Source organism: Hippocampus bargibanti, linkage group LG13 (assembly GCF_051943395.1).
Source record: "Hippocampus bargibanti isolate YZ-2025 linkage group LG13, ASM5194339v1, whole genome shotgun sequence".
Taxonomy (NCBI): Eukaryota; Metazoa; Chordata; class Actinopteri; order Syngnathiformes; family Syngnathidae; genus Hippocampus; species Hippocampus bargibanti.
In genome coordinates, this window is record NC_142746.1 from 22,330,194 (window position 1) to 22,347,172 (window position 16,979).

Sequence of the window (16,979 nt, forward strand, 5' to 3'; positions counted from 1 at the left end):
CCCCTTGCTGTGCTTGCCCCACAATAACCCTAAAAGGACATGATGGCCGACGAGGAAAACATGTTTGCTAGTAGCACCGATGGGGGACGATTTCTCGGTGCCAAACAAATATCTGGATTGTGTTGTTTCAAGAATGACGTTGCTGCTTCTTTTTGCATCTTTTTTTGTTAATCCCTCCCAGGGCCCGTTGGCAACAAGAACCAAACCCAGATGCTGACAAGATGTTCACCATGGTGGCAGAGGTCTTTATTTTTTGGGCCAAATCTCATGTGAGTTTGAGTTTGAGTTTGAGTCAAGCACGCTTGTCTTTTGTCACGATATTTTATTTTATTTTTCTCCATTTTGGATCGGCGTGTTTGTTGCGTTGCAGAATTTCAAGTGGGAAGAACAGAACTACGTGGTTCGAAACGAAATCAACAACTTGGCATTCTTGGTCAAAGACAACGCATCAAAGGTCGGCTGCTCGTCGCCGATTGGACCAAAAAGATCCACTCATGTCGTATCGTTGCCCTTCTTTTCCAGTTGGACTGCGAGAAAAGGAGAATGAAGAGGAAAGGCGATCGTTATTCCGTCCACACTTCCCTGGTTGTGGCTTCCGTCAAGCGACTTCTCCCGGTGGGACTCAGGCTTTGTTTTCCCATCAATGAGACTTTGGTCCTTTCTGCAAAGAGCGCCTTTGCTCAGGTTGGTTGGAAATGCCCAGCGAATGCTGCGTGGGGAAGGATTGACATTGTATTCCTGTCCGCATCACTTTCCAAAGAAAACAACTGCCCGAAAAAATTAAACATTAAACATTAAAAAAATTAATAATAATAATAATAATAATAATAATACAATCAAAAAATAAACGGACAAATAAACACACAAATAAATGGATTTATAAATAACAAAAAATATAAATAAACCAATACAGTATATAAATAAATGATGATATAAATAATATATCTAAATATAAACAAATACATATATATATATATATATATATATATAAATAATATATATATATATATATAAATACATACTCTATATAAATAAATACATATGTAAATAACTAAACAACTAAATAAATAAATACAAATCTAAATAAATCCATATATAAATAAATAATTCTCCTTGGCATCATGACACATATATAACATAAATAATGAAATACTACATATAGAAATACATATATCCATAAATAATGAAATAAATACATATATGAATAATAATATAATATAATATAAAGTCAACGCGGCCATTTGTTTAGAAAAAATGTGTTTTATTAAAATCTTCCCATTTTGTTTCCCACAGAAAAACACGGAAGATGAAATCCGTGACTACGTGTATCAAAAGCTTTTATTAGGTTCTGGCGATCAGGTAACTAGCGTCATTTTGTCTGCTCCTTTTTTCTGTCTGGCACTGCACGGCCGCTTGCCCCGCAGGGGGCTTCTGTCTCTTGAATGACGTGCATCTACTTTGCGCGGACATTTGGTATGCGCGGCGACACGCACGCCCGACTGGCCCTGATTTTTATTTATTCATTTTCAAAATTCAAGCAAGGAGAACGCCGTCAGACTTTTAATTCCAGTGACGAGAATGCCGTTAATTAGATTTTGGAGTGGTTTTGTCGCTTAGAAATCCCGTTCTTCCATCACGACGTGACTTGAATATGTGGCGCACACGCAGCCTTATTTCATTCACTACTTTCCGCTGCCTGCGAATGCAAACTGAATCAATATTTGTTGTTCTTTCCCTGTATGAGAATTCATCAACAGACATTTTGAATGTATTCCCCACCGCTGACGTGGAAACAACCGCGGACAAGATTGTGGCGCTCGCTCGAGTCCTCCATTACCTTGATCAGGTGAGCGCGAAAAAAAAAAACACTTTTTGTTTTGGATGGATGCTCAGTGTGAAGTGACACATTTTAGATCTTTGTCAGCGATGTTCGATCGGCCACTGTGGACAAAGGCTCGGGAAAACACAGAAAGATTGTCTTTTACTGCCGGCAGGGGATGTAGCCGTTCAAGACAGATGTCCGAATTCTGCAGCCCTCTGCCAAGCTATTTATTGAGAGTAGATGCAAATTAAAATGATACATTAGGAAAACATTTTTCTGTTTATGTAAATGTTATTTATATTTTTTTCTGCGCGGCCCGGTACAAAATGACCCACGGACTGGTACCGGTCCGCGGCCCGGGGCTTGGGCACCTCTGTCCTGGATGAATATGACAGGTTAACAGGCTGTGTCTGTTGACCTCAGATTGACCCCAGGTTGTCTGTGCTTCAATTGTGTATTGAGTCACAAGTGTTGACTAAGCATACAACAGCATGAACCTTTGAAATATGATCACTTGTATTCTGTCCAATCTTTATCTTTTGTTTTTTCTATGTTGAGGTGGAACATCCGCACAAGCATAAAAGAGCAACATGGCACAAAGTCTTGTCCAAGCAGAGGAAGCAAGCGGTGGTGGCCTGTCTGAGAATGGCTCCTCTTTACAACCTTCCCAGGTACGAAAATGGATTTGCTTGTGTCGTCTTGGGGAACGTTTGGATTGGATTGGATTTGCCTTTATTAGTCTCGCAGTGGAGAAATTTACATTTCACAGCAGCAAAGTCAACCATCGTCAGCAAAGTTTGCTGAGTGAGACTTTAACATTTTCTGCTTGGAATTTTTTTTTTTATATGATGTATGCATATGTACACGTATATATGGATAACGACATTTCCCCATCGTGGGACGAATAAACGTTTTTTTTATTCAGATTTTTATGCAGATGACATTTTTGGTTATCCCGTATTGCTCCGTCCGCTTTCGTTAGCCTTTTCTTTCATGACTACAAATAGGACTCAAATCGCCAACGGTCAGCAAACGTCACACAAAGCTTATTTCTCTGCCGCTGGTTTTTGCATCTGCTATTTGCCTGCTGCAAATGCAAACGAGTACGCTTGCCAGGTTTGAGTTTGCTGTCCCCCTTTTCCAACATCCGTCTCACTTCGCAGGCACAGAGCCGTCAACCTGTTCCTCCAAGGCTACAATCAATCCTGGATATTAGCTGAGGAGCGCACTTTTCAGGAGAAACTAGTGGAGGATTTATCTGTAAGTGGTCCAAAACTTTGACAAATATTATTATTGTCCCTCCTCGTTTTGTTTTCCTCCTTTGTTTTCTCTGTATGGTGTCGAATTAATTGGCTAACGGGGTTGCACGCTCAATCGCTCCCTGAGATTTTTCAGCAAGCAGAATCGGGTATTTACTTCTTATTTTTCCTCCTCGCCATTATTTTCACAGAAACTCCACGTGACGGACTTGACGGCAGGAAGACGGGAGGAGAAAAAAGATGAGGGCAAAGTGATGGATCCCCTTCTACAGCTCATCGCGCTCTTCGCTCGCAGTGCCTTGACAGAAAGGAGGTGTTGGCCCGATACGAGAATATTCACACACAATATTCCCCCCATCCCGCTCATCACAATTCCTGCTGAGTATTTCTGAATGTGTCTTTCCTTCCAAGCGATCTTGAAACCGACTGGCTCTACGTTCGCTACGTGGAGATAATGGCCAAGGTAATAGAAAAGAAGCGGTAGCCATTCTCAACTCATTGACTGCCATATGACGTGCACTGCAGTGCCAGGGTTTTTGTCATTTTCAATTCAAATTGCAGGACCAACAGAATATTGAGTTTTAGGAATGCAGCGTTAGAAACCTTAGACTTTCTTCTTTCATCTGGAAAAATAAGTTCATTCCTAAGTTTTAAAGGACAACCGACATCACTTTTTTGTTTCCTAACTGACGTCACAAAAACGTTTGATAGCATCTAAAATAGCCAAAACACGCAGGATGATATTTTTAGTCAAATGCAAAACACCAATAAAAATGACTTCAAGTGTCCAAAATCTGCAAAAAATTGATCTGCGAATTGGGCATTTTCAGAAAGTCCCGCCCCCAGTTCGTGACGTCACGCCAAGACGTCTTGCATTGCTGCAGAATCCAAACAATGGCTTCAGATTCGGAGAAGATGCTTTCTTGTTACACATCCAGTTATGAATATGATTCAAATAGTTCTGAAGAGGAAAGCATACATGTTTGACATCCATTAAAGAATTTATTCCGTGACATTTTTAGGCAACATTGGGGGAAAATGGATCACCAAAAAAGAGGCAGAAAATGGCGACCAAGCTCCTTGATTAATTCCTTACATGGAGCTTTGTCACCATTTTCTGCCTCTTTTTTGGTGGAAGTTTTCAGCCCAGACAAGTACAGCTAAATGCATTGACGTGATGGAAGGACTGCTACAATGTGTCCTTTTTTCTGTCAGCCGAGGTATCACTGTACATATTTCCGTTTTTTTTTTTTGTTTCGGCGCAGAGCTGCCATCAAGAAGATGACGACGATGGGCGACAAGATCTGCAAACTTTTGAAGTGAGTCTTGTTCTTTTCTACTGGTTCACTTCTTCATTTGTGTCGTCTAAATATTCAATCAGCAGGAAGCAAGGTGATACACAAAAAATCTATATATTTATTTATCAGGCAGCTAGAGAATGTTCTTGATGGGAGAGGGGAGAGCAAAAAAGCAAGAGCGGTTGGCAGAGCACGTCCCGAGCAGATATAGACAACAGGAGTGATGTCACTTTGGAAAGGACCTATCATCTGCTAGATTCAAGCATGAAGATTTATTATTAGACTGAAACATGATAGCTTAAAGGACAACCAACATCACTTTTTCGTTTCTTAACTGACATCAGAAAAACATTTGATAGCATCTAAAATACCCAAAACACGCAGGCTAATATTTTTAGTCAAATGCAAAACAACAATAAAAATGACTTGGTGCCCAAAATCTGCAAAAAATGAACCCGGAAGTGGCCCGTTTCAGAAGATCTCGCCCCCTTGTTCATGGCGTCACCCCAAGACGTCTTGCCTTGCTGGAGAATCAAAACAATGGCTTCAGATTCGGAAAGATACTTTCTTGTTACTCATCCAGTGATGAATATGATTCAAATAGTTCTGAAGAGGAAAGCGTACATGTTTGCAATCGATTTTAGAATTTATTCTGTGCCATTTTGAGGTATCTGGGGGCGGGAAATGTAGCACCAAAAAGAGGCAGAAAATTGCGACAAAGCTCCGTGTAAGGAATTAATCATCCCCTTTCCACAGGCTGATTAATTCCTTACACGGAGCTTTGTCGCCCTCTTCTGCCTCTTTTTGGTGCTACACGAAGTTTTCAGACCGAACAAAGTACCGCAAAATGCATTGACATGATGGAAGGACTGCTACAATGTGTCCTTTTTCTGTCAGGAGCGTTCCTTCAGTGACGTAACGTACGGACTCGTCACCAACTCAAAAACAAGACTTCCGGAATATTCGGCGAGAGTCTTAAAACGTAAAATCTAGCTATATGCGCTGGCATCTTTGTCAAATACGCTCGGTAGAAGTCATTTGAAGCCATTTTACAAATTATGGACACAACTCGTCCGGAGACATCGGTTGTCCTTTAAGGTTTTAACTGAGCTAAGTACATGTATAGTAACTAACATATACAAATAACTAAACTACATTCATATATATATGGATGTACTAAAGGATCAGAATAAGTAGAAATGAAATAACACGGGCTGTTTTTAGGATGTGTATATAACTAGACATCTTTCAGGCTATCAAAAGGCCACGAAAATAATCCCGTTTTGCATTCCAGGAGAAAGAGATGGACAAGCAAAAATTGCTTCACCAACAGGCCAGATTGCATCATCGTGGCGTTTCCGAGATGGTCTTGCAAAGTATTAGCGCTAGCAAAGGTACGATCCTAAGAACCGGCGATTGAATCTAAAGCATCTCACCAAAGCATGTGTTCATGTGAACGTCTTTGCATTTGACACTATTGTAGTCATGAAGTGTTGTTTTTTTTCCGCGTAAGCACTCCATTTTTTTTTGTTTTTTTGGTGATTGTGATAATGTGACATCTAATCAGGACGCATGGGCTCCATGATTGCGCCCACACTCAAGCTGGGTATCGCCGTTCTCAGCGGAGGAAACGTCGCCGTTCAGCAGGTGCCTTGTTTTGCCTTTGATTTCGCCTCTGAATCGACACCCTCGGAGTCGACTTCCTTAGCTTCGACCTCATCATCGAGTCGAAAGACGTCACTCGAACGCAGGAAGATTGTCTGTCTTTTACTGCCCAGAAGCTACTCCTGACCGACGCCCAACTTCTGCATCCCACGGGGGCTGGCGGACTAGTTTTCGGCGGATGAACACCAAACCACACGGTCGAACTGCGCCACGGTGGCTGCCGGACTAGTTTTCCAAACCCCCTTTCTTCGAGTGCAGATGTGGTTTGTTATTGAGTGGAGTACTTTTGCTATTATGGGACCGGAAAAGACCCCAACACAGGCTAGTGTTAAGCCGAAGAGGACAATCTTTCTGGGTTCGAGTCTTCGTCCACAGTGTCTGACTGTCATATCTCTGACAGTCTGTTCACCCCAGAATCACCCCAGGTTTTCTGTGCTTCCATTGTGGGCCTTCTAAGCATAAAACCTTGAAATCTGATAACTTCTATTCTGTCTATTCTCTATCAAAAGACCGATTTAACCCCCCCCCCCCCCCGTCCTCTTTTCCACTAAATTAGAAAATGCTGGATTATTTGAGAACAAAACGAGACGTCGACTTCTTCCAAAGCATGGCCGGACTCATGCGGTCATGCAGGTGGGGCGGAAATCGAAAACGCTCACGTTTGTCCAAGTACCCCCCCCCCCCCCCCCACTCCACACACGTACGATAACGCTTTTTCTGTTTGCCCCAGCGTCCTGGATCTGAACGCGTTTGAGAGGCAGAACAAAACCGAAGGATTAGCCACGGTCATGGATGAGCGCTCAGGTAAGCGCATTCATATGGAAAACTAGTGGGGGGGGCCCGGGGGGGTTTCTTTTCCAACACAATGTTAGCTTATCGCTCATATGAACCTCCACACCTGTCAAATTTATTTCTTTTTTTCCATTAGAGAAGGTGATGCCTGATGAAGAGCTGACCTGCGACCTGTTCCGGTTTCTGCAGTTGCTTTGTGAAGGACACAACTCTGGTTATTGCTTTTTTATTATTATTGTTATTATAACAGTGGATAAATGCCCCCCCCAACCCCATAACCACTTCACCCCCATCCCACTCTCACTTTTTTTCATTTTATTCGTTAGATTTCCAGAATTACTTGAGAACACAGACGGGCAACAATACAACCGTCAACATGATCATCTCCACTGTGGATTATCTTCTCAGGATACAGGTAAGCACAAAAAAAAAACATTGTACCACGGAGGCGCTCTAATTCTCTTGAATATGGACAAACTCCTTTTTTTTCCTTAACCCTAACCATAACCCTAATCATAACTCAAAAACTTATCCCAACCCTAACCGTAAAGGTAGCCCTAATACTATCCCAAACCCCGAACCCTCACCCCAAACCCTAACAAACGTCACAAAACATTCCAAAAGATTCCAAAACTTTCCAACTCTTAGCATTAACCTTAACCATAACCCAAACCCCTAAGCCTAAACCAAACACATTCTTTAGAATATTGACAAACTCCTTTTTTCCCTAACACTAAAACTTATCCAAACCCTAACCGTAAGCCTAACCGTAGCCCTAAGACGAACCCTAACCCCCTAACCCTCACCGTAAATCTTACCCTAACCCCTAAGGCCTGACCCCTAACCCCAAACCCTAACCCCCTAACCCTAACAAACTTTCCAAAACGTTCCAAACCTTAGCATTAACCCTAACCCTAACCCTAACCCTAACCCTAACCCCTAAGCCTAAGCCTTAACCATAACCCAAACCCCTAAACCAAACCCATTCTTTTGAATATCGACAAACTCCTTTTTTTTTTTTTTTTTTTTGCTTGATGCAATTTCTCAAGGAATCCATCAGTGATTTCTACTGGTACTACTCTGGAAAGACTGCGATTGATGTGCAAGGTCGTTGCAATTTTTCCAAGGCTATCAAAGTAGCTAAGCAGGTCTTCAATACGCTCACAGAATACATCCAGGTGGGCCTCGTTTCCATTTCTGCAACCCCCCCCCCCCCCCCCCCCAAAAAAAAAAAAAAAAAAAAAAAGATGAAGGGCTATCGACTGTATGTTCTCATTTAGAATGCATTGTTTGCCCCTTTGGCTGGCTTTACGCGCAGGGGCCGTGTAGCGGAAACCAGCAAAGCCTCGCTCACAGTCGTCTGTGGGATGCCGTCGTTGGATTCTTGCACGTCTTTGCTCATCTGCAGATGAAGCTCTCCCGGGTAGGTCCGCTCATGAATTGTCAAATGATGTCCAAATGACTTTTTGAAGGCGTGTCAATTCATCATTTATGGCCTGCCTGTTATTGTATTTGTTATTTGTGTGTGTGTGTGTGTGTGTGTGTGTGTGTGCAGGATTCGAGGCAAATCGAGCTCCTAAAAGAGCTGATGGACTTACAAAAGGACATGGTGGTCTTCTTGCTGTCCATGTTAGAAGGTATGTCAACTCTTCATGACGATGCAGACAAATCAGCCCATTTCCACAGAACATAATAGATGGTATGAAACAGCTAAATCCTTCATTTAAGCGATAAGGTGGGGTGAGGTTCAATTTGGATCGTTCGTACAACAGCCTGCTTAGGCAAAATAGGATTATTAATACTGATGAGGCGATACCGGTGGAAGTGGGGCAATCAGGCCAGTCGTTAGTCAGAATAATGGGAACAATGAGTGGAGCTGCAGGGAGTAGTCCTCTGCTCCCCCCCAACCTGAGAGCAGGGACCTATCATAGCAGTGTCCGGCGCCGCCGAAGAAGTTTCTTGGATAAGAAGCGAAAGGTCCGACACCTTGAAAGAAGTCCAGATGACCTTTTCATCGATGGACCACTAATGTACGACTGAGAGCTTACACAGACGTATCTTGAGCAATGTTTAATATGGCGAAATAAATGTGTCTATTTCCTTCAGATAGTAGTAGCATTTATTTGGGAATTTTTGGTGGCATTTATTCGAATTTTTGGTCACTCTTCATCTTTACTTGACAAATCATGGCCTCATTGTCACCTCCTTGACCGCCTGAACCGCAGGCAACGTTGTCAACGGAACCATCGGCAAGCAAATGGTGGACATGTTGGTGGAATCGGCCAGCAACGTGGAGATGATCCTCCAATTTTTCGACAGCTTCCTCAAACTCAAAGACCTGAGCTCTTCGGCCGTCTTTGGTCAGTTGGACCCCGATGGCAAAGGTTTGGTCTCCAGGAAGGACTTCCAGAAAGCCATGGAGCTCTCCAAAGACTTTTCGCCAGTGGAGACACGTTTCCTCCTTTCCTGCGTTGAATCGGACCACGGGGACATCTTGGATTACGAAGCTTTGGTGGATCGCTTCCACGAACCGGCCAAAGACATCGGATTCAGCATCGCCGTGTTGCTCACCAATTTGTCCGAGCACATGCCCAACGACGTGAGGCTCGGCGCTTTTTTGGAACTGGCCCAGTGCGTTTTGACGTACTTCCAACCCCACTTGGGCCGCATCGAGATCCTCGGCGCCGACAAGCGTATGGAACGCGTCTACTTTGAGATCAGCCAATCCTGTCGCGCTCAGTGGGAGAAACCTCAAGTCAAAGAATCCAAACGCCAGTTCATTTTCGACGTGGTCAACCAAGGCGGCGAGAAGGAGAAAATGGAGATGTTTGTCAACTTCTGCGAAGATACCATCTTTGAAATGCAGCTGGCGGCTCAGATCTCCGCTTCGGAAAGCGGGGAGCGACGCGCTGGAGTAGAAGGGGGCAACAAAGATGGCGGCTCGGATACCACGTCTCCGGTGTCCGTCAAAAAGCTTGGCGTTCTTACCAAAATGACCCTGAAGGATGTCCTCTTCTCATCCGTGACGCTCGTCGCTTTCCTTCTCGTGACTTTGCTGCGGCTCCTTTGTGTCGTGGCGAGCGGCGCCCGCTACGCGCTCTACGTGGCTTTTGTCAACGGCGGAGTCATCGAGCGAGCCCAAACGATGACCGTGTCGGATCTGCTGGGCGGGATTCTCGACCCGACGCTCGATGAGGTCACGGAGGTCGCGGGTGGCGCCGATCGGCCGAGGCGAAGCTTCCCTCGGCGGGAAAGCGGCGGGCAGATAGGGGTCGTGACCCCCGGCGTGGAGACGGACGTACTTTCCGACGTATTTGGGCTGAAAGTGAAAAGAGACGGAGGACAATACAGATTGGCGGCGCAGGACGTGAGCAGTCATCTCAGCGACGTCTTCTTCCGCAACGATGAACATCAAGAGCTGGTATCGATTGCATAACTTCGCCATTAAACATTCACTCAACTAATATTTATTTATTTGTTTGTTTGTTTGTTTATGAGGTTTTTTTATTTATTGGTTTGTTTATTAATGTATCTATTTATTTATTTATTGGTCTATTTACTTGTTTGTTTTCATTGATGTATTTTTATTTATCCATTAATTTTTTTGTCTATTTACGTATTTATTTTTGATTTTTTTTTGGGTTGATTTGTTTATTTATTTTTATTCATCAATTTATTTTTCAATTTATTTATTTGTCGATTTACTGATTTATTTTTGTTTTTTCGTTTCTCCATTTATTTAGTTGTCTATTTACGTATTTAATTTTTATTTATTTATCCATTTATTTTTATCTTTGTTTTTCCATTTATTTATTTACTTTTTTGTAGATTTTTTTTTGTTTATCCATTTTTTTTCTTTGTCTCTTTATCAATGTATTTATTTATCTATTTGTTTCTTTCTTTATTTATTGTCTATTATTTGTTATTTATGACGATTTATTTTTTGTAATAATAATAACAATACATTTAATTTATATGCATCTCTTTGTTTATCCATTTATTTTTTATTTCTTTATTTATTGTTTATTAATTTATCCGTTTATATATTTATTCTATTGTTTATTTTTAAGTATTTTTTTGTTTATCCATATATTTGTCGGTTTACTTAATTATTTTTCTTTAATTTTTGTTTATTGTTTTATCTATTTATTTATTTGACTATTTACTTATTTGTTTTTATTTAACTATCGATTTATTGATTTTTCTCTTTGTTTATCGGTTTATGTATTTCTCTATTTATGTATTTATTTCTCTGTGAATTAATTTCTTTGTCTATTATTGATGTATTTGTCAATGTATTTAAGTGTCTCCTTATTTATTTATATTGTTTTTTTTGATGTGTTTATTTATGAGCAGCTCAAGGGTGACGCGGCTGAAGAGGATAAAACGGAGGAGATGAGAGCCGAATCGGAAAAGTGTGTGATTTGTTCACAATCTTCACTCTCGAATCACACGATCGAAGATGTTATATTGAGGACTGTATTGTATTGTATTGTATTATGATCATCTCATTGCAGATGGGAAACATGTGAGGGGACAACGGCGAAAGGGGAGGAACGGAAAGCCCAGAGACTCTCGAATAAATCAGACGAGGCAGGAAGCCAGCGTTCCGCTTTGGGAGACTTGATAAGCGCTCATCACAAGAGCTTGCTGGTCAGATTAAAAAAAAAATAATAATAATAATAAAGATCTAAATTCCTGATATGGTTGAGCAAACTAATACCCCCCAAAAAAAACGATGTTTTCCTGCAGAATTACTTTGCTAGGACATTTTATAACCTCCGCTTGCTGTCCCTTTTCGTCACCTTTGCAATCAACTTCATCCTCCTCTTCTATAAGGTGAGTGCACAGGTGGTCAAAGTCGCGGCCCGGGGGCCAAATCTTGTCCGTCCGCATCATTTTGCTCGGCCCGCCAAAACAAATCCAACTTGTGAAATTCCATCATGCTTGCTAAGGTCCCAAGCTAAATTTCAAATTGTCCCACGTAAACCTTAAAGGACAACCGACGCCTCCGGACAAGTTGTCTTCATCATTTGTAAAATCAAATAGCTAGCCAGCTAGCTATCTATCTATCTAGCAAGCTATCTTCTGTAGCTAGCTAGCAAGCTATCTTTTGTAGCTAGCTACATAGCTAGCTAATTAGCTATCTATCTATCTCTCTACCTACCTACCGAGCTAGCTACCGAGCTACGTAGCTAACAAGCTACCTACCTTCCGAGCTCCCTAGCTACCTACCTACTTAGCTAGCTACCTAGCTACTGTGCTGCCTAGCTTCCAAGCTACCTAGCTACTGAGCTAGTTAGCTATCTAGCTATTTAGTTATCTAGCTAGTTAGTTATTGAGCTATTTAGTTATGTAGTTATTTTTGGTGATGTGTTCAAGTGTTTTTTTTTTTTTCAACCAAAAAAAGTTTCTAATCAAAAATGTTGAAGCATTTTATTTGTTGACTCATAACAATGACGCGTATTTCGGCTCTGTGTATTTTAACTGCGCTCTTCCCAGGTGGTGTTGTTGCCGACGTCGCCCGAAAAAGAAGCAGGCGCGTCACTGGAATCGGCGGACGAGGGCGACGTCCATTACGTTTTGGAAGAGAGCAGCGGTTGCATGAGGCCATCGCTTCACTTCCTGGCGATGGCGCACACGCTCATCTCCTTCTGTTGCATTATGGGTTACTACCGCCTCAAGGTACGCGCGCTAAAACTGCTTTTTTGGGCCAACACAAAATGGCCGCCGTGTTTGGAAAACGTGCGTTTGCAGGTCCCGCTGGTGATTTTCAAACGGGAGAAAGAAGTGGCCCGACGACTTGAGTTTGACGGCCTTTATGTGGCACGTCAGCCCCCGGAGGAGGACATTAAAGGCCAGTGGGATCGTTTGCTCATCAACACCATGTGCGTTCACGTTCACGTTACGTTTAGCAATCGGAAAAAAAACTTTATTCGTCCCACAATGGGGACATTTGCAGTCTGCAGCAGCAATTTCAAAGGGGAAAAAAGCAGAACAAAATAAAAATGCCAACTGTATACTGTGCAAAACCGTTTCATAAAAATCTGTACATAGTAAAATTAGCAACATTAGCAACAGCTTACATCGCATATTTCGCATTCATCTTTCCGTTTGTTATTTCAGATCATTTCCGGGAAACTACTGGGATAAGTTTGTCAAGCGAAAGGTAAAGTTTTTTTTCTCCTTTTTTGCGTAGAAACAAAGTAAGTGTGGTCCTCTTATGTAATTGATACGTCCGTGTAGGCTCTCAGTCGTACAGGAGTGGTCCATCGATGAAAAGGTTTCTTCAGCCGTCATCTGGACTTCTTTTGACGGTGTTGGATGTTTTGCTTCTTATCCAAGAAGCTTCGTCAGCAAACTAAAGTCTTACTGGTAGTTTCGGCCCTATATATATATATATATATATATATATATATATATATATATATATATATATATATATATATATATATATATATATTTTGGGCTATTTTAGATGCGATAAAACGTTTTTCTGATGTCAGTTAGGTAGCAAAAAAAAAGGTGTCAGTTGTCCTTTAACACGAGCCACGTCTCGAGCGTTGTGAACTTCCTTCAAGCCACCCGCACGCTTTGAAGAGTGTCTGGGCATAACGGATGATGTGATATCCGCAAGTACTTCTGGTAATTTGCTTCTGTTTCCAGCGTGGAGGTCGCGGAGACCTGACATTGCGTTGAGCTGTTGCCTGTTGGATCTCGTCTGAAAGTTAATAAATCAAACGCTGAAGCCGCAGAAAACACGGAAGACAGACACTCCAAATGTGTGCCCGCTTGACTTATTATTCCCTTGAGTCATTTGCTGAAGTTCTCTTGGTATTTTTTGGAAAAATAACACGTCTCCCATATAAATGTGTCTTTACGTGTGTGTGTGCGTGCATGTGTGGGTGTTTTAAAGGGAAAAAATAGAGAGAATTTCTAATATACAGTATATATATATATATATGATTGTATATATAAATGTATATAATATACAATGTTTTCACGTATGTATTTGTATTTCAATTTCTTTCCATGAACTCTTGTGACCCACCTTTGCCCTTGCAGGTGATGGACAAGTACGGAGAGTTTTACGGCCGCGATAAGATCAGTGACCTTCTCGGTCTGGACCAGGCCGAGAAGGTCACTTTACATTTCACCTCTGGGGGAACCGAGAGGAACCGACTCCGAAAAGATGGCGGCTGGCTCACTCTGTGAGGACCAAAAAGAATCTCTTTTTTGGACATTTTGCTTTGAGTGACTTGAATACTAATTGAATGTATCATATTCTAATGTTTTGAGATGATTATTGTACTAGCTATTAGCTATCTATCTATTCGCTAGCTAGCTTGTTATCTATTTGAGTTCGTTGTGGGTTGAGTGAACACTGGCGCGTGTGGCTGCTGCTGCTCACCCACAGAAAAAAACGTATCCTGTGACTGTAAAGTGACCTTGAGAGTTTTGAAAGGCGCTGATAAATGAAAATACATTATGATGTTTATTTTCCCTTTTTTTATTGCAGATTAAACTCCATTGACGTCAAATACCAAATCTGGAAACTCGGAGTCATTCTCACTGACAATGTAAGTGGAGCTAGCCGACATGATGACTGTCGCTGGCTATCCAAAGGTCACTTCCTGTATTGTACCCTCACAGATAACGCGAGAGGCGCATAAATCATATTTCGACATTTAACGACTCAATCCTTATTTGTTTGGATGTCGTTTGCATTTCGATGCAAATCTACGCGATGAGCGTCATATCCTGTGATTTGATTCTTCTTTTCCATGCTATGTTGCTAATGTCATTTGTGTGTCTTCGATGTGTGTCCGCAGTCCTTCCTCTATTTGGCTTGCTACATGGCCATGTCGGTTTTGGGCCACTATAACAACTTTTTCTTCGCGGCCCACCTTTTGGACATCGCCATGGGCATTAAGACGCTTCGCACCATCCTGTCTTCCGTCACACACAATGGAAAACAGTGTGTGTGTGTGTGTAAGACTGTATAACTCCTCTTGTGAGGACCACTAACATTTTATACCATACATAGTGAGGACATTTTTGACAAATGAGGACCTTTTGGCCTTTTGGTCCTCACAAGTTTTTCATTTTAAAGGCTTCTAGAGGGTCTATATGCATCTGGTAAAGTTTCAGAGAGGTCCTCACAAATCACCCACAATTATTTTTTGGTGTGTATTTTCATTTCACTCGAATACACACACTTTTTACACATTGTGTGTGTTTATGTTTGTGTGTGCGTGGTTAATGAGGGAAAAAAAATCATACCACAAAAAGTAAAACAATATTTTAACCAAATTCACTACAGGGGTGAGGACTTTGAATGTGTGTGTGTGTGTGTGTGTGTGTGTGCGTGTGTGTGTGTGTGTGTTCAATTAGTATGTTTGTGTTGGTTATTATATTGTCAACAACCAGGATTGTGTTTCATGCGTGACATTTACGCTAATGCAGTGGCAGGCCGTGCATGTCACTCCTCGGCCTTCAGTAGTGCTATGTCTGAATCAATCAGCTGCGAGTGTATTGTGATATGAGTAAATGTCCACTAGAGGGTGTTGTTAGCACAGAAATAACTTGAAAATAACTTGAAAATTAAGAAAGACTATCATTAAACAGTAGGAATTTTTACGATAAATGTGCGGATTCATGATAGTCTCATAAAATTGTAAAATATTATTTGCTATTTTTGCTAGCTTCGGAACTGTCCAAGCTTTCTCAATGAAAAGTTCGTCTTGAAAATGGCTTTAACAGTATATCTGCAACGAAATCCTTTTCTTCTCCTCCTTCACCTATTTTCGGTTGACAAAATAGCGATTAAATCAACAAAACTATATATGGGCTTCAGCAGATACAGTGTGCTAGCTCTGGCCAGTATGCACTTATCACCTAGCGGCTAGTGATGCTATGATTGGCTAGTGACTACCCATTCATAGTTTGCGAAAACTCTGACATTGCCAGCGCCTTTGAGCAGGCCTTTGGTTGCCAATTCCAGGGCCTGCATAACTGATTGTGAAGGCGTCCAGTTAAATTTCGGACCCTGGTAACAAATGATGGCTGAAAAGACAATTTGGAATTATTTCATAAGAATTCATGGACAAAATCTAATTCACATTAGTCTGTGATTCAGATATTTTTAGGCCAGCAGAGAAGGCCTTGCAGGCCCTGACGGCCCACTGCAGTGCTGTAATGATAGCCAAATTCTGTGTGCGTTCCGCTAGTTGGTCTTGACACTGGGTCTCTTGGCTGTGGTGGTCTATCTCTACACGGTGGTGGCCTTCAACTTCTTCCGCAAATTTTACGACAAGAGCGACGACGACCATGGCGCCCGAGACATGAAATGCAACGACATGCTTACCGTGAGTCTCAATAAGTTGTTTTCCAGATACAGTGATACCTCGGCTTACGAATGCTTTAGCTCATGAACTTTTTGCCTCACCAACATTACATTCGCCAGCATATAGTCTTGACTGGCGAAATAGTTTTGAACACCAAACAACACGGTCGAACAGCGCCACGGTGGCTGGCAGACTAGTCTTCCACACCCACTTTCTTTCCATGCAGACGTGGTTTGTTATCGAGTGGAGTACTTTTGCTATTATGGAACCGAAAAAGACCCAAATTCCCAGCAGACATATCATCCCATTTCCAAAGGAGCTTGGGCGCCATCTTGTGCATTTTCTGGCCGCTACATTGGAGTCCAGAATTGATACGGAAGGACTTCTTTCATCGATTGTAAACATTTACGCTTTCCTCTTTGGAACTATTTGAATCATATTCAGAATTGGATGAGTAACAAGAAAGCATCTTTTTCCGAATCTGAGCTCTCTGAAGCCATTGTTTTGATTCTGGAGCAAGGCAGTTTGTGAAGGAGTATCCTGGCGTGACGTCACCAACAAGGGGGCGGGACCTTCTGAAACTCGCCATTTTTGAAGTCATTTTGAAGTAGTTTTGGGACACTTGAAGTCATTTTTATTGGTGTTTTGCATTTGACGCAAAAATATATCAGCCTGCGTGTTTTGGCTATTTTAGATGCTATAAAACGTGTTTCTGATGTCAGTTAGGAAACAAAAAAATGCTGTCTGTTGTCCTTTTAAGGTTTGACATTTTCCTTCGCCGTTCGCTAGCCGCCAT

At 41.8% G+C, this 16,979-nt stretch overlaps 1 protein-coding gene across 1 annotated transcript in view; it reads left to right on the top strand.

Annotated features, from left to right (window-relative positions):
• ryr2b (ryanodine receptor 2b (cardiac)) overlaps positions 1–16,979 on the top strand; it is a 74,042-nt gene that overhangs the window by 51,771 nt on the left and 5,292 nt on the right. Inside the window, exons 64-93 of the mRNA XM_089012623.1 lie at positions 182–269; positions 371–454; positions 523–684; positions 1,294–1,359; positions 1,745–1,846; positions 2,381–2,493; positions 2,986–3,082; positions 3,273–3,394; positions 3,493–3,544; positions 4,347–4,400; positions 5,674–5,773; positions 5,947–6,026; positions 6,601–6,677; positions 6,775–6,848; positions 6,973–7,050; positions 7,163–7,251; positions 7,886–8,014; positions 8,155–8,259; positions 8,392–8,473; positions 9,062–10,257; positions 11,190–11,251; positions 11,354–11,489; positions 11,589–11,675; positions 12,339–12,521; positions 12,594–12,724; positions 12,963–13,005; positions 13,902–14,047; positions 14,356–14,416; positions 14,669–14,813; positions 16,065–16,204. Coding sequence (XP_088868749.1) covers positions 182–269; positions 371–454; positions 523–684; positions 1,294–1,359; positions 1,745–1,846; positions 2,381–2,493; positions 2,986–3,082; positions 3,273–3,394; positions 3,493–3,544; positions 4,347–4,400; positions 5,674–5,773; positions 5,947–6,026; positions 6,601–6,677; positions 6,775–6,848; positions 6,973–7,050; positions 7,163–7,251; positions 7,886–8,014; positions 8,155–8,259; positions 8,392–8,473; positions 9,062–10,257; positions 11,190–11,251; positions 11,354–11,489; positions 11,589–11,675; positions 12,339–12,521; positions 12,594–12,724; positions 12,963–13,005; positions 13,902–14,047; positions 14,356–14,416; positions 14,669–14,813; positions 16,065–16,204 — 4,084 coding nt within the window. The remainder of the gene's footprint in view (positions 1–181; positions 270–370; positions 455–522; positions 685–1,293; positions 1,360–1,744; positions 1,847–2,380; positions 2,494–2,985; positions 3,083–3,272; positions 3,395–3,492; positions 3,545–4,346; positions 4,401–5,673; positions 5,774–5,946; positions 6,027–6,600; positions 6,678–6,774; positions 6,849–6,972; positions 7,051–7,162; positions 7,252–7,885; positions 8,015–8,154; positions 8,260–8,391; positions 8,474–9,061; positions 10,258–11,189; positions 11,252–11,353; positions 11,490–11,588; positions 11,676–12,338; positions 12,522–12,593; positions 12,725–12,962; positions 13,006–13,901; positions 14,048–14,355; positions 14,417–14,668; positions 14,814–16,064; positions 16,205–16,979) is intronic.